An 18162-nucleotide genomic window follows, 5' to 3' on the forward strand; every position below is an offset into this window, starting at 1 on the left:
CTCGTTACTCAAGAATTTGCATTTATATACTTCTAAAGTTTCTTAAAAGCATAAGTACCTCTCAAAGGGAAGAGCAAAGAATTCATCTTTTTGCTAGATAAAATGTAACATTTAAACTATGTCTACAAACTAGCTTCTTAAAAAATTTAATGTTTAAACCAGTTATAATGCAATTTACTAGATCCCAATTTCCTTTCTTTTCCCCTTCAGTACTGCTTAGTTTTACCTTAAATACCTGACTCTACTTAATATAAAGAGATTTAGGAAATCAAGAACCCTAATAATCTCTCATTGGCTCATAGACCAGGATATCATAGACTACTCCATGGTGTAGAGTTAAAATATGACTATGTGTTATTATTTTCAAAAATCTTAATCTACAATGATACATGAAATCCACTTAAAATCTTCTTTTCCATTTTTCTGGTGTAGGCCACATAATGATCTTCACAACGTTAGTGACGGTTACAGTTCCAAGTGTTACCATAGCAACTGCTTTTGGAAAATGGAAACCAGTATCAGTAAGCAGTGACCTGGTACTCTGGTAATAATTCATCTATGACATGGTATCTTCTTCCATGATACACTTGCATTAATTTTAGAAATGTTTTCTTAAAATAGTTTGGCTTACAACTCTTTTCTGAAAGTGTTCTTTCCCTAGTAAGGAATTAGTTTAAATATATCTTGATATCCAGCAGAAAAATCAGGCTCACTGGCATGGAGAACATTATGTTAGCAAAATTTCTGGGGTTTTATTTTTTTGGTTTGTTTTTGATTTTAATCATAATGTTAATTTGCATTTATAACTACATTCCTCTTAGTTTTAACATATTTCAGGTAATCATTTTTTGACATCAAAGTAAATTGTGGATTTCTTATATACTAATAGCTCTGAATTATGGCATTTCCACTGAAGGTGTTAATATCATAGGGATGTCACTGGCAGGGAGGGGGAGGTAATCTCTTCCTTTTCTGAGATACTCTATCGCTATCTTTAAAATTTCTCAGAAGAGAATATTCTACCAAAATGGGCTAGAGGTGATTATTTATATATTCAGACAAGACAAATTCACAGAGATTTTCATTAAAATTTACCTTTGAACAAAACCATTATTTAAAGGAGAAATGTCTTTCATTTTTCAATAAAGGTATTAGGATATAACATGATATGATATGACATAAACAAAAGTTTACGATATAAACCTATCACTTATTTTTAAATAACAGGGAGGAGACATTTGATTCATGATATTCTGGGATTGGGGTTTCTGTTCTCCAACTGCCATTCACGTCTTCAGAGAGATTTCTAATTGTAAATCTGGAGTCTCTGCCCTTTCACCCCCCCTGCCCCTCCATATTAGTATTATTATGCTTTTCACTGAATCCATTAAGCCAAGATTCTGAGACATTCTGTGCTATAATCTTGATGCAGATTTAGCTATTAATAGTTATCTCCTTGAGTTTGTGAAGCCTCAAAGAAACTTCAAGTTCATACAGGTTTTATAGTTTTTAAAATAAATAAGAAAAATATTCATCATTCTCTGAAAGACTCACAAAGGCAATAAATTATAACACAAGCAGCATAAATCATAATTAATCTCATACAGTCCAATAGGAGGCTCACAAAACAAGACAAGGAGAAAAATAGACAAAAAGTTGTATAGGAGAACTTACCTCCAGGAGGTGGTTTATTTTTAGAGGTAAGAATGACAAAACCGAATCCTTCATTTTCTTTACGCTGCAAGACAACATCATAGGCCTCCTGAGGAGGCCTGGTTGTGCCCTCTGCCCGGTTCATTCGGGGAGATCCATTCTGTGCTGAAATGAAGGTCTGCGAGTCATCTTCTTCAGGCTGCTTCTCTATAACACATATTATTAATTCTGACACAATGAGAAGGTAATACAACTATATACAAAGTGTGGTTTCCTCTAAGAAATACCGTACAATGAGAATCCCCCTCTGAGAGCTTTGGTAAGCTAAGTACTTAAGTTTGGAGTTAAATATCAAAGGGCTCTGTGAGCATAGGATTAAAAATACAGTAATACTGAGTTTATGTTTATAGATCCTCGGAAGTATATGATCATCCTCCAACTACTAAGGGAGAAGGAACATGAGAAGGATCTCCAGGACAACAAAATTCGGATCATTTGGCTGAACAGAAGTCCAGCAAACATTGTAGACTACCAACCTCCGATACTTTTTTCATGCTTTTTGGGGAATGGGAGACAAAGCTTTATCTTGTATGCTGTTTCAGTGTCAAGGATTCATTGTACATGGTCCAGACTAGGTTCAAGTGTGTCTAAATCAGTCTGTTTGCAAGGTCCTGTGGAGGCCAGACTTATGATGTCATTGGTGGAGGGAACTCCTATATGAAGAAGGCAGTTAAGGTTGGGGGCAAAGAAAAAAATGTGGATAAGAAGTATGAAAAAGAGGCATAAGAAAACATGCTTTGCTGGGGAGGCTTGGAGAAAAGGAGAAGGCCACCCAGAGAAAGAAGGGAAGAACCACTCTAATTTTGGAGAAGAGAACAGAAGAGAAGTGGGCTTCATGCTCTGAGGAAACTTCTTATCTTCAAGGTCTGATAAAGTCCACAGGGCAGAGCAAGTGTGAGACCATCCAATAGGGGTCAGAGGAAGAAAAGAAGGGTAGGAGTGAATGGTGACTGTTCTGTTCAGGTGGCTGAGGAATCACCACAGGGATGTCGGTTATCTCCCCGGGGCATGTCTCCAAGATAAAAATGAGAACACCACCTCCCCCCACCCTCCCACAGCAGAGGATATTTCTGCTGATTCACATGGACATAAAGGTTACTACCACAAGGAACCCAGAAAACATTGCCAAAGTACTGTGGAGTCTTAGGCAAGGAACTAAAGGTGTTCTATTAAAGATAAGAGATGAAAAAGAGAAAAGCAGACTTAGATTAAGAAGATATTAAGATGTTTAGAATGCCATCTGGATTTCTAGCGCACTGCTTAAAACATAGAAATGGTAGTCTACTAGTCACAGAAAGGCTACTAAGAATGTATTTGCCTGATGTTTTGCAAATCCAATCAAAATGGCTTTAAACTGCAAAGAAAGGGATAGGAGTTACAGTGTTTATCGACTATGTTAAACGTAGAGAGCAGCAGCTGAGGCGCTCAGAAGTTTATGGAACACAAAATCCAAAACACATCTGATAAGTATAGGCAGCAAGATGAAACAGATGGAAACTCATGGAAAGAGGCAAATTTGATCTTGTAGGTACTACTGGGACCTGGTGGGGTTAGAGTCCGTGAGGGGAATGCACCTCTGGATGGGCATAATTTGTTTAAAGAAATAGGACACAAAAAGGGGCACACTATTGGTGCCTTTCTCCCCTCAAAAAATTATCTTGCATTGATGTATTTATTTAGTATCTATTCTGTAGATCTTATCTATGTACATAGTGTATCTTCCTGTAGAATGTATGCTTTTTGAGAAAGTACTGTTTATTTCTGTCTTTCTATCTCTAGCACCTAGCACAGTGTCCCACACAGAATAGACACTTAGTACTGGATGTGCAGTTGGCAAGAGCTGAGTTCAGATCTGTCTCAGACACTTACTATGTGATGCTGGGCAAGTCACTTTACTGATCTCAGCCTCCGTTTCCTGATCTATAAAACTGGAATAATAATCACATCTATCTCACAGGGTTGTTGGAAAGATAAAATGAAATGATATATGTAAAATGTTTTGGAAACTACAAAATGCTATGTAAATATCACACTGTAATTGTCATATTCTGATGATAGGGTTTTGAATTCACCTTTTTTTTTGGTTTCTTTTTCTCAGGAGAGCTCACTGTTCTTTCATGTGTGATTTTAAAATACTCAATGGTGTGGTTCATTTAAATTGGAAGTTGTTATGTATTCATAAACTGAGATTTGTTATGTATTAATGAGTATGTATAGAAATGAAAATGGCCAAAACTTGCACAATTTATATGCACCAACATTCAGTAGTTAAAATCATAACTGAAAAGACAGTGAGATCTCTTGCTAAGAGACAAGAAGAAATAGAAAAATAAAAGTAAAACATAATGGAAATTAGATCTAAACTTCTTATTAAATAAATTGGAATTAGAAGATAAATGTACAGATTAACTATACATGTATATGTAGATACATGTGTGTTTATGTGTATGTGTATGTGTGTGTGTGTGTGTGCATAAAACTGTTACACTCATATACATGTGTACACACATACAAAGGCAGTATAATGTAGTAAAGGACCAGATGTGGAACCAGCATGACCTCAGTTAGTGTCCCATCTCTGACATATAGAATTATGTGATCTTAACCTCTTACTGACTCAGGACATGCCCCAAGATTGTAAGTTTTAGAGGAGTTGCATATCTTTTGTGGCAGAATGAGTTTCCTCCAGTGACAAACCCACATCTTTCAACATACACATAAATACATCTTATCAACCAAACAATGCAAAACCAAAATGAAACAATTCCTGCCCTTAAGGTGTTTATATTCTACATGTAAAGGCCACACACACACACACACACACACACACACACACACACAAACACACACGTATAACACCACACACACACATATATACATACTCCCCCCCAAAGTGAGAGAGAGTATGTGTGTGTCTATGTGTGTGTATACACATACGCAATGAATGCAATATTATTACAAGATAATTTGGAAGAAAGAACTAGCCAATGAGGGGAATCAGGAAAGGCCTTAAGCAAAGGTAGCACTTGAGTTCACTTCTGAAGGAAACTAGGGATCCCAAGAGGCAGAGGCGAGAATGGGGAGCCTTCTAGGTCTCTCCTACACAAAATCCTGGTCAGAGAAGATGGAACGTCCTGTGTAAGAACCAACAAAAACAAGAGTGGCTGCATGGAAGAGTATATAAAGGGGAGCATGATATAACCAAGCTAGAAAGGCAGGCTGGAGCCATATTAGTGAAATCACAGATCTTTAAAATCTCAAGAATATAGGCGCACAAGTCAGAAGCACTTCTCCTATTAGAAGCAGGAATAAAACCCATATAGAGGGATTATACTGATGTATTTTAAAGTTGACACATGGAAGAACTCCCAAATAAAAGGCAGCAAATGAAATTAGGCAAGTGGCAAACACAGATAAGCAATATTGATCAATCGTCTGCAACACAGAAACCTGAAAGTGTGACTCATGTAAAGCCCTGTTATGTGATGTGACACATATATGAGAGAACTATAAGTACAATGCGGAAAGCAGGTGGGTTAGCACACGTGGTTTCTTGCTACCACATTGAGATCGACGTACCACCATAGAAGATCTTTCTTCTCACAGTAAGCAACACATGACCATTTCGAGCAGCAGTTGTCATTAGGTCCAAAACTTGTTTGTGTGATTTTCCTTTAACTGGAATTCCATCAATACACATGAGTTCATCAGCAGCACGAAGCCGACCATCTTTCTCAGCAGCTCCCAGGGGGATGATGGCTCCAATGTATATCTGATGAAACAAAAATCTGTGGGTTGGTCTAAACAGTCTGCTTAGATCAGTTAACAGTCAAATATTCAATAAAACTGAATATTAGGCAAACTGCAAAATGATTTTTAAATCCAAGGAAGAAAAACTGCCTCATCTTAGGCATCATTAACTTTGAAAATGACACCTGCTACAGTCCTGGTCATTGACAGAATATTATTTAAATGACAGGAGCTCCCCAATACCTTTCTCTTTTACTTTTAGCAAATCCTTAGAGTTGAGTACAAAGAGGGTAGGCACCATAATTCAGTCTGCTTGACCAAAGGAGCTGCTACACCCAGCAAACATACTCCTATGTAACAGCTGCTTGGAACAAAATCTCTGCTTGCTACCATCAGAAGATTCACTGTCTCTCTATAGCGATGAGGGCACTGGGATGAATCTTTCTCTACTCATATGCAGATAGCTGCCGTAGCAAGCTTACTGTTTACGACTATGAAACGTTTGTTGAGGAAAAAAGAATAAATGACATCTTTCATCTAAAAAGAATCATTAAAAAATTTTCATAAAAAGATATTTAGTATTAATTAGAAAATAATAAAAAACCCCAAATATTTCCAAATGTGTGCTTGGCTTATACAGCTTCACAGGTCCATTATGTGAGTTATAACTAGGTTTTAATAAACAGATTTCTCTAATATTTTGTTGTTCAGTCTTCATATCAGAAAAAAAGAATAAGGATGTCTCCCCAGGTTGTCTGAGTTGAATTTTAAAAAATGCTCTGGCAAATGATAGGAACCTCAGTACACTGAAAATATCTAAACATCAAGAGACAGGTACATCTTGATAAAATATTCCCATGTCTAACCACTGTCCTATAGTCATTTCAACCTGTCTTCAAATTTTACTTGCCTGGTAGGAGAGTGAAAAGTTTTATCAATATAATGAATCAGAACACATGTATGCCAACAAAATTAAATGCCCTTTTCTTAACTACTGTAGATATTTTCTCATTTTATTCTTCTAAAGCGGCATTATGGCCACCACGGTAAATTCACCTAAACTGTAATATATAAAGGCTTTGATTTGTGATATTGTACAAAGAGACTGTATACATTTAAATTTTATGAAACACAACTCATTGTGTGATGCTTAGACTATTAAAAGATGAGGGTTTTTTTGGTTTTAAATTTATCAATTTTTCCCTCAAAAAACAAATGTTAACAGACGCATACATAAACAAAATCTCTAAGTTGACTGCTTTGTCTACTTCAAATCCAACCTTTGGATCTACTGTAAAAAAGTCTTAATGATTTTGTATTTCTCCAGCTGTGTAGGTTTCCATATAAAATCACATGCAGAAAAGTACTGAGCATTTACTGATGTTTTTCATGCAAACACATTCTTAAGATTAAATGGTACAATTTTCAAAAGTATATCACAAACTATTTATGGATTAGTCAGAGAATAAATGTAGGAAACAGAATTTGGAATTATGGGCTTCCCAGGAAAAGAAACTGTCTAAGAATTTGTTTAGAAAAAGGTTAAAAGAACCCAAAGTAAAGGAGGAGAGTAACTAATCACATAGAGTTGGTATTTTATGAAGCTGAAGGATGATTACTCAATTTTTGGTTCGCATGTTTACTAAGAGATCAAGAAAGAAGGCTATAACTCCACCAAATAATTCTTGAAGGGAGCAAGGTGATATGAATGGAAACCAAGCCCATCTATTTATTAATCAAAATGTTAAAGAGAAAAAAAAGGGAGATTTAAAATAATCATGTGAGGGAACAAAACAATCCAGAAATACCATACATTTCCAAATTCCAAGTGAAAACTTACAGACTGATCAGGTCCATCCCCTCCCAGGACCCTAAAGCCAAAACCCGATTCCTGTTTGCGAAGGAAAACATCCAAATCCTTGGTGTTTGGAGCTAAGTGAAAAAAGAAAATAGTGGAATTTTTACTTTATTTCTTAAATGACAACTAGAACAAAACAAGATGACTAATGTTCAACATTTAGTCAGTTATATTTTACAGCCCTGCTGTAAAATTATAAACTTGAAGCTTTTAAGTATGTATCAGAGTTCAAGCCTGAATGTTAACATGATAAGAAAAATGTAAACTACCAAGCTCTGCTGCGAGGTTCTGGACACAGTGTTCTAGTCCTAATCAGTGCTTACTCGACCCGAATGTTTAGCTGGTGGCAAGTTAACATGAAATTCTAATAACTCCAGTTAGTACAACAATGCTGGATTCATTAAACCACAAGGTCAATTAATTTATATTTGCTATGTGGTAGCAAATAAAACATCAATTTGATAGTTAGGCAAAGTATTTCAGAATCTAGAAAATGACAGAAAATGTAGTACTGACACACTTAAACTGATGCCTTTCTCAGAGTACGGAGAGATGCATCCCTCTCTAAGCAGCTACATGTGCAGGATTTTACAAGTTTGTTTTTTAAATAATAAAAAGACATACTATTGCTATTAGTAAAAACAAGCATAATTTATATCACAATTTAAGGCTTCCATTAACTAGGTCAACATGAAAATACCAGACAGTTTACTTTACTTCATGTGTAAAATTTATCTTTGGAGTCTGGCTGGGGAAAATACTGCTGCCCTTTTCATTCATTCATCTATTCAGCGAACATATACTATTAAGTATCTAATATGTGCCAGAAATGATACTAAGGACTAGGAATGAAAAGCCAAAAACAACAGCATCCCTGACCTCAAGGAGCTTACATTCTATTATGGGAAACAACATGAACATTGATGAATAAATGCACAATTTATATAAATAAATATAATAGAAGGGATTTGGGGGTAGGGGAAAAGGCATTAGGAACCATGGGTATCCAGAAGACCTCCTTTAGGAAGTAAATGGGGCTTGAGCTGATCCGTGAAGGAAGCTGAGGACTCTGAGAGGCAAAAGTGAGGAGTCTGTGAGTTCTCGGGATGGGAGGGACAGCCTGGGCAGAAGCACAGAGAAGGAAACAGTATATAGACCAGTTTGGTGGAAGCATATAGTATGTATGTGAACAGGAGTAAGATACGCTGAGTCCAGAAAAATAGCCTGGAACCAGACCGTGAAGTGTTTTAAATGTTAACCCAAGAAGTCTGTGTTTTATCCAGAGGTTACAGGGAGTGGCTGAAGCTTCTTAAGCAATGCAATGACATGGTCACACCTGTATTTTAAGAATATCTGCTTTGTGGAAGATGGAATGCAGAAGGAAGAGACTGAGGTGGAGAAAAAGGGGAGACAAACTCCCAAACTCACTCTCTCTCTGTCTCTGTCTCTCTGTCTCTGTCTATCTCTGTCTGTCTCTCTCTCTCTCTCTCTCTATATATATATATATATGTATATAATGTACAAGATAACATTTCATTAAAGTGTTTATGATAAGTTCCAGGAAATGTTCTTTAGAAGCAAATTTTTAGTTTGATTTAGGAAAATAACAATTGCATTCCAAATCACATATATGTTTAAAGAAAATGTGAGTAATCTCCCACACTCAGTGATGTCTTGAATGCTGTGGAATTAAGTCCCATTTTTCTACCACAAAGCCAGGGGTTGCCTGGACAAGTTTAGTTCATGAGGCATAAGAAGCCAGTGCAAAGACTGTCTTGGGAAACAAGGTCTTCATTATGCACATAGAATGAGCCTTTTGTTCCACCTGTAGACGCTCTGCGCATTCTAGTCTGAGGGGTTACTGTTAATCCTTCACTCACTTTATGATCAGCTCACATTAGGAGAAAAAAATGCTTTTATTACCTCTGCAAAGACTTCATCAAAATGGGACTAAGTAGAATTCTAGAATGTTAGAACTATAAGGATCTTAAAGGTCCGGTGTGATCTAACAAACGTTCAGTGGGCAATGCCCTGAGAGTTCACAGTCTAGTACGTGACAGAAATATCTACACAGATATAATACAATTTAGACTATGAAAAATATGTAAGATGAAAGTCACTGCTCTGTCATCAGAAGACAGAGAAATAAACAAAAACTTCTTGGAAGAGGTAAGGGCCTTGAAATGTGGGCAAGATGTCACCTGTAGGAGACGGAAGAAAAGTGGAGAAAGTGGCAGGCGCAGGGGAAGGAAAGGAAACCAAGTTTATAACTAGAATGGCAGGTTGGGGTCAGATTGTGGAAGGCTCAGAATGACAGGTGAATATCAGGGAGAAGACAGATAAGATAGTAGAAGCAAAGGAAATTTGGAGATCTAAGTGCTTTTGTAGACAGAGGGAAGATCCCAAGTGAGAGATGACTGATGGAAAATAATCAGAGATAACTGGTGGAAAAGATGGGATGGGATAAAGTGCATGGCTAGAGGACTTAGCAATGGTCAGAACAGGAGTGAAGAAGGAGAAGACAGATATGAAGAGGGAGACAAGTTTTAAATGAAGGGGGGAAGTAATAAGAAGAACTGAGGGAACCCCTGGAGAGTCTTGATATGCTCTTTAAAGCGGAAGGTGAGGTCATCTGCTGAGAGTTTTGGAGGTACAGGTAGTGTTGGGATCTTAGGGAGAAGGTTCACAATGAATACTGTGGGAAGTGAGAAAGGGAATAGATAGAAACAGTACGTAGGAGAAATCCACATGGAAGAGGGGTCTAACTCAATTTTACAAATAAGGAAACTAAACCGCAGGACATACATAGCTTTAATCATTTTGTTTAGATCGCGTACCCACTTCTCATTGTCTTACAGATGCCAGGCTAAAGGACTGTGATTGTTTAAGGAGAACAAAGTTAGTCACATGCAGTATTTCCAAATATGGAAATAGATGCAGTATGGTAAAGGAGACACTAGATCTGAAGTCAGAAGACCTGGACTGAGATCCTGGCTCTGCCATCTGATTTTTGCCTTGTGACCTTGGGCAAATCCAACTCTTAGTTCTTCCCTTGTAAAAGGAGAGGACTGGATGAGGGGACTAACAGGGTGCCTTCCAGCTCTAACCCTTCATGTTTCTGTGCTTAATGCTTCCAAGGGGTAAATGAGCAGGCCTAAAAATTGTCTTCCTTCTTAAATAAATATTCTTAAACTTGCAATTAGAAAAGAAAACTATGATGCCTAATAATGGAAAAGCCCCTTATGGCATCCATGCTCACTTTGTTCTACACTATCTTGAAAAATCTTTAGAGACTTACGTTTATCTTCATATATTGTCTTGGACTTCAGGTAGACCTCGGAAGGATCTAATTTGGGGGATCCTGACCTGATAACGCTGGGTGGAAAAGGCATCGGCTGAGGAACAGACTCATTAATGGCCTCCAAGCTTCCTGAATTCTCTTGTTTATCCATCTTCTAAAATGGAAAAGCAGGTGCTACTTAGTAATTGGTTCAAAATGATCAGAAAACAGATGACTTAATCACTTCATAAAATAAGTTTGGCAAATGAAATACACAAGGTAGCTGGGCATGGATACATACATACTTCTTTATGTTTATCCCTCAACACTAAGAAACTAAGGTGTTGAGCATGAATATATTTGATAGATTCAGCAATATGAAAGTATTGGGCTTGAAAGTACTGGGCTAAGATGTATTTAACTGAGAGTAGAAAAAAATTCTACTTGGTAAATGACAAAAAATGAAGAGTATTATCAAATCCTGTGTTTGAACAAAGCTTCTCTTCTTCCCACTTTGAAACTGCTGGCTGATATGGGGAAGAAAATAAATGAGATATTGAATGCTTCCTACATAACAAGGGGGCTCTTCTATGAAAGGAAAAGGAAAAAGTCTGTGCCACATAATTTTTACTTCTCCTTTTTTAACCTAATTTAATTTCCAATGAAGATGTTTTCAACACCACATTCTTTCTAAGATCACTGAGTAGCAAAAGTCTTAAGCCTCAAATTCGGTTAAATAGATAATACTATGAAAACATACTCTAAAATCCAAACACTCTAAAGGGAAAGGCATGAAGCCAAGGCAAAGGAGTAGCTTATTCTGATTTTTTTGTTTGCAAAAAGTTAATTTCCAAATATTTAATAATATTAAGAACAAAATAAAAACAATTAGCTATAAAGGAAACAAAATATCATATTAGCCTCAAACAACTCCCACTGCTCCCCCAAACCAACCAAGCAACCAACCCAAACCCTCAACAGTATATTTGTCCAAATCTGTCAGCCAGGAATTAGATGATAAAAAATGATCACTGTCAACTAACATGCAGGAGTAGCTCTTAGCTTGGGGATCATCAGTGTCTAGTACTAGAGAACAACCCCATTTCTCCCTTCTTCCTCCTCCCCTGCTATGCAGAATCCTAGCCAGCCAACGGGAAAGGGAATAGCAGCCTCAATATGCAGCTAGAAGTTGCCACAAGCAGAATTCCTAGTACATGTTGATGAATTATATAACATTGAGTCTATGAAGGACACCTAGGTGGGCTAGAGGGTAAAGCTACTGTTCTAATAACTTTGCTAAATTACTATGATTCCTGAGAAGATATATTTTTAACTGTGCGGGAGAGTTCCCTTGAATAACCTAGGGTTTCTGGCTATTGAAGAACATCTTTGATGGGCTGATGATGACATATTATAAAGCATCAAGCTAAAACTATGAGGATTTCACATGTCATTAATTGCCTTTGCATTCAAGACTTGTAATTACTGGTGACTGTAATTACTGGAGACTGATAAGTGACTAACAGTTTCTTCCACAAGATGTTATGGAGAGCCTTCTCTCAGTTCTCATCCTATATATGGGTCCTTTGACAGACTATTTAACTATCCAGATGTCTAATAAACAACACCGTCTCTACGGTTAATGGTTAGCCAAACATAAACAATGAAGATGTATGTTCTGTAAAAAAAAAAAGCCCAACAAAAAGCAGCAAAACAAGTCACTCACTGGATTGTATGGAAGGCTGTAAATGTTTTGGGTAATTCAACAAATATCTATCATGCCTATCAGGTACAAGTTATGATTTAACAACAAAAATGAGGAACAGACTTGGTCTGTAAGGACCCTCCATTCTATTAAGCAATATGGTATGTAAAACAAATAAGTAAACCTGAGACGATTTAAGGCAGAAGAAAGCACCAACAATGGGGAGATCAGCCGAGGCTTCTAGGAGGATTTAGAGCCTGAGCTGAACCTCGAGGGAGGCTAAGGACTCTAAGAGGTGGGAAGTGTACACTCTAGGTTTCAGGGGACAGTCTGAAGGTAGGAGATGGAATGCAAAGTTTGAGTAATAGCAAGTGGGCCAATGTGACTTACCATAGAGTATATGAAGGGGAGTGATAGAAAATAAACCTGGGTAGGTAGCTTGGAACCAGATTTTAAAAGCCTTAAGTACCCAACAGGGGGATCTGGATTTTATCCTGGAGGCAACAAAAAGTCACTGAAGATTTCTGAGCAGGAATGACATGGTCAGAAGTATGGTTTAGAAAAATCGGTAGCCGTGTGTAGGATAAACTGGAGAGGGAAGAAACTGGAAACTGGGAGACTAATTAAGGGGCTATAGCAGTACTCTAGGAGCCCTTCAGGTGCTGAGGGTCTGAATCAGCATGGCAGCCACTGAGTAGAGAAAGTGGGGCAGATGTGAGAATTTCTGTGGAGGGAAAGTGAAAACCGCTTCTCAAATGAATGAATAAGAGGCCAGGAAAGATTCAAGGGTAACTTCAAATTTATAAACCTGGGTAACTCCAAAGATTATGGTGCTTTCAACAGAAATAAGGAATCTAGAAGGAAGGCTATGGGATACAGAGCCTTTGAGATGCTGATGGGATACAAAAGCACACAGGAAGTTTGGATATATGGATATATACTGGGTGGCTGATCACAGAGTTTTAATTTACCATCTGCCCCAACATTTATTTAAAACCACTGGAAGCAGATTTTTTTCCCCCTTGTGCTGTTTCTAAAGCCAAGAGAAATGAATAAGACTTTGGGAACAGTCCTAATTTTCCAGCCTAGGATATATGATGATCACTAACTCTTTACCTCTGTTGCAAACATTGTACATACTCACCACTTTGGTAGTTTTTGCTGGTGAAGGAGGACCTAGAGAAAACAACGAGCCAAATTTTAAAACCAGATGAAGAATTGTTTGGTCTGATATTATTTAATCATGAATATTGTCTACTAATGGAACAAAAGTAAATTAAGTAAGCTAGCTTTAATTTAGTGGAATAGAAAACTGAAAAACTAAGTATGCAGAGAGAAATGTCTAACTTTACCATGGCATAGCAGATAGAGTGCCTGACTAGGAGTGAGGAGAATTTTTTGAATACCATCTCTGACTCCTACCTGTATGATCATGGGATAGTCACTTAAAACCTCAGAGCCTTAGTTTCCCCATCTGTAAAATGGCAATAATAATACCTACACTATCTATATTACAGGTTCACAAGATCACAGCTCTGGAGCTAGAAGGGAACACAGAGGCCATTTCTTTGCCACCTAAATGCATTATTTTGCCAAAGTGGATATGGAGGCCAAGGGAGATTAAGAGACTTGCCAAAGATCACACAGGTAGAATTTGAAGCACAGTCTCTGACTCCTGGGTCAGTGCTCTCTCTACTGTGCTGTGCGGTGCTTTGAAAACCTAAAAGCAGTATTATGTATTTCAAAAGATCACCCAAAGAAGAAACCAAGCTGTTAAAAATAAACCAAAGTCCATATGAAAGGAAATGTTTCCATACACAAGATGAAGAAACAAGGTGCTAACAGAGCAGGCACATGTGAAGATGTACTAGAGTTGAATTCCATTTTTTAAATGTTAGCCATTCAGAGACAAGGACTCAATAATCCCATTAAAACTCAAGTTAGTAATTAGAGCTTAAAATGGGTGGTAGAGGGATGATATCTGGCGCATTTCATGTTCCTTCATGACCCTGGAAAAACAGGACTTGTGCTTATCTCATATAGGCACTGAGAGACTTAATTACCACTTATAAAAGGCCACTAGACCCTCAGAAAAAGTCTTTAAAAGTAAAATCTACTATCACTGTGGATTCTACAGAACGGGATTCAAGAGATTCTTCAACATAATTTAATGGCTGTAGAAATGTAAAGAGTTTTGTTCTTTGAAACCACCTAGGGTACATTACGGAGTCACAGACGAGTCTCACGGCTTTTAAAGGTCTTTCTACTATTACTTGTGTATATCAGTAGAAGAAATACAATAATTAAATGGGAAATCTTTTAAAGGAAGAAGCATCTGTGACTGATCATAAAAATTATAAGTAATATTTTTTAAATGGGCACTAATGGAGTTATCAATAAGTAGGAAGAGACAAGGACATAGAACGGACTTGTGATTTCTTTGGCAGAGAGAACCCTTCAGTTAGGAAACTGCCTCTACTGATGGCAGGTTGGCATCTTCCCTGCAGCTTGTGGTCTTGGAGCAGCCTAAAGAAAGCCATGGCCAGCATGCTCCCTCTCCATCATGCCACACTGCCTCAAAAAACAGATAAGAAAGTCATAAAAACTGCTCTCTGGCAGTGATTGAACAAAGCCTTAGAGAAAATGCACACTAGTGAATAGGTAGTCTGATGGGAGAAGAAACATCCTGACCTATTAGAAAAGACAATTAACAGACATAAACACATAAAAACTAAACATTTTTCCATGTTGCATCTTTACTCACCTCCTCTCAAGATGAGCAATGGTACATCTGCGCCTACTGGAAACTGCTTTAGCACTTCTACTACCTGGAGGTGTGTTAAGTTCTGCACATTTTGGTGGTAAATCTCCTTAATAATATCTCCTTTTTGAAGGCCATGACACCACTGGCTGTCCAATATCATTTTCACTTTCTGCCCAGTTGGACTATCAGCTATTGCAAACCCAAAACCTTTAGGACCCTTAATCAGAGGGATAGTCACTAGCTCTGGCTGAGAGCTGCCTGATGATGCCATGGATGCCCTTTGCTCATTTGGGTCCAAAGTAGGGCCATTGAGACGATCACTGGCCAGAATGTGACCTGGTTTCCCATTCTGGTCCAAAACCACTGTCCCTGATTTAAAATCCTGACTGCTTATGCAAGTCTCTCCCTTGGTTACAGGCTGTCCATTGATGATGGGTGTAGCTGTAACAATATCAACAACAGGATCTTCGTTATCGTCAGGAAGAGGATAGCCACGACACAAAGTCAGGTTCACATACTGGTTGACAGGGACCAATTGAAACATCTGGACAACATCTGCATGGGTGTGACCAAGGACACAGTTGCCATTTATGTCTACGATTACATCACCTAGTAAAACAAATGTATTAGAGTACATTAAAACCTAAGTTATCCCCAATTTTAATATTATTTTAGTTTAGGTAGTACTATTTCTTTTTTTTTTTTAAAGGCAATTGGGGTTAAGTGACTTGCCCAGGGTCACACAGCTACTAAGTAGGTACTACTATTTCTAATCGCTAGTTGACTAAGGTTAAATTCTGGGTCCTCAAGAAAAAAAATTCAGACATATCCCTTTTTGCCCTTTATTAATTTCAAAATAAATAGATTTCCATCCAAGAAAGAGAGGTCTTTCTACTTTTGTAAGCTTCTCTGAAAAGCAGGGGCTGCTTTAAAGTCATTATAAGAATATCTGAGATCCAAATTATTAATGGATAAAGGTGGCCTAGGGTGTGAGAATAATTATTTTATTACTCTATATAAATACTGTGATATGAATCATATCCAAGCGCCTGGAAAAGAATTATATACACAATAGGTCCTCTATATACATACATACATATGTGTATATATCTATATATCTATATATATGTTTGATGAATAAATGAAAATGTCACCTGCACAAAGTACTCTACACATTTAAAATTTTATTTACATCTGAAAAAATTATCCAGAAATTCAGTGACCAGTATGGCTATAACTGAGTGTCTGATTTTCAGAAAGATTTATTACTTATAGACTATATTTTCCTTTAGGGTATGATTAAGAATTTTACTGCAAGTCAATAATTAAATCTTTAATAGATCTTCACTCACTGCACATAACTTGGGCTTCAAGTGAAAAAAAAACATATAAATACTGGCAAAAGGAAACACCATATTTTTCTAAACAGAAGGAAAAGCCATCTCAATAAAATCTGACAAATCCAGGATCATTTCTGCAGTCCTTATCTGATATAGGTAAAAGCAGTTTGACTGCTAGATTCACTAGCCCTTAACATGCATCAGTTAGGATTCTTTTATGTAGACCCGATCTTTCTTACTTATTTACATGATCTCATCCATTTGCTTTCCCCCCGCCTTAAATTTGAAGGTGATTATTCAAAAGGTTATTTTCCCAATCGAGGTGCTCAAATTTGTTCTAGTTACATTTATGCTTTTTAAGGTCAACACGAATAGTCTTCAAACAAATGTTACTTCATGGAATTTGGATGTAATGACCTAATGAGAGACAGAAAACTGGACTACTTAGAAACAACAGTTGAGACATTGTTTTTGCTGCTAAAAGCTTGCAGAATGTTCATGGGAGTACTTTAATGTGATGCCAGGATGGCTTGTGCAGTACAGACAAATCTGAATCAATATTGTGACATTGTAGGAAGACAGTCAGGAGCTAATGGATTTGTTTCACAATCAAAATATGGAAAGGCGAAGACAAAACTGAGACCTGAAAAAGTAATTCTGATTACTCTCAATACTGATTTATGATGCTGGATGATGAAAATAGTTAAGAAGACCACATGTTTATATCCTTATTTATATTTACAAATTTTTCTTTGAATTAGGGCTAAAATATCTATAAAAGAATACCAGCTGGTGCTTGTTAAGGGCCAGTGAATCTAGCAATCAAACTGCTAACCTATAGCAGACAGGGGCTGCAGGAATAATCCTGGATTCGTCAGATTTTATAGCTTTTCCTCCTGTTTAAAAAAAAAAAGCTGTGTTTGCTTTTGCCAATACTTACGTGTTGTTTTTTCTTGTCAATCTCATCAGTTTTTCAGAAGGGCATGTGATGATCTGTAAATAATATTCTAATGTAACATTAACGTACCTCAGCATAGCAAAAGAAGTCTATCAATCAAACAAGCTAGCTATGCAATTACGTTCACACTATTTGTGAAACAGGTATCCATAAGAAAGTTAGGAGAACACAACAAGAAACAACTTCAACATTACATTAAAACTTTCAAAGGAAAAAAAAACTTTAAAATTCCTTCATCGTGAATAAGTGGTCTGAAAGACCCAAATATACTTTAAAAAAATGTCAAAATTTCAAAAAAAAAGTCAAATAGCCAAAGCAACAAAGTCTAGACAAGGAATATGCAACTTATCTCATGCCTAAACAGTTACATTAAGAACTGCAGAATTTTTGTCTGTTTCTAAAATAAAAGTTTCCCTTTAAAAAACCTATAATAAGCTAATCATTCTAAAGAGACATAAAAGTGTGAAATGTGGAATTACCATAAAGCAATTTATGGCATATCAGTAATATCACAGAATCATACATATTACAGAAGAAAGGAATCGTAGAGATTTTCTGCTCTAATCACCTTAGCAGAGAGGCAGTGTGGCAGTGGAGAGTGGGCAAGACTGGGAGTTACCAAGATCTTGGCTATGTTGTTCCTCTCAGAAACACTAGGTGAATGCCTATGGGCAAACATAATTCCTTTCGGAACCCCAGGCAATTCTCTAAGACTTTTCAGTTATAAACCATTCACAGTTCCCAATGCTGATGAAATTACTGGTCCAGACAAAAAAACATGGCTCATCACACAG

At 37.1% G+C, this 18162-nt stretch overlaps 1 protein-coding gene across 3 annotated transcripts in view; it reads right to left on the reverse strand.

The window, feature by feature from the left end:
* Positions 1-18162, reverse strand: part of MAGI3 (membrane associated guanylate kinase, WW and PDZ domain containing 3) — a 219012-nt gene that overhangs the window by 35917 nt on the left and 164933 nt on the right. For 2 of the 3 annotated variants that reach the window (XM_021002026.2, XM_021002040.2), the window contains exons 10-15: positions 15071-15679; positions 13451-13482; positions 10620-10776; positions 7304-7395; positions 5293-5485; positions 1675-1860 (exon numbers count right to left, since the gene is read on the reverse strand). In XM_021002026.2, the coding sequence (XP_020857685.1) occupies positions 1675-1860; positions 5293-5485; positions 7304-7395; positions 10620-10776; positions 13451-13482; positions 15071-15679 (1269 nt within the window). The remainder of the gene's footprint in view (positions 1-1674; positions 1861-5292; positions 5486-7303; positions 7396-10619; positions 10777-13450; positions 13483-15070; positions 15680-18162) is intronic. The other variant, XM_021002032.2, reaches the window with a different exon arrangement.

This window comes from Phascolarctos cinereus, unplaced genomic scaffold, assembly GCF_003287225.1.
Source record: "Phascolarctos cinereus isolate Bilbo 61053 unplaced genomic scaffold, phaCin_HiC Scaffold_5;HRSCAF=322, whole genome shotgun sequence".
Lineage (NCBI taxonomy): Eukaryota > Metazoa > Chordata > Mammalia > Diprotodontia > Phascolarctidae > Phascolarctos > Phascolarctos cinereus.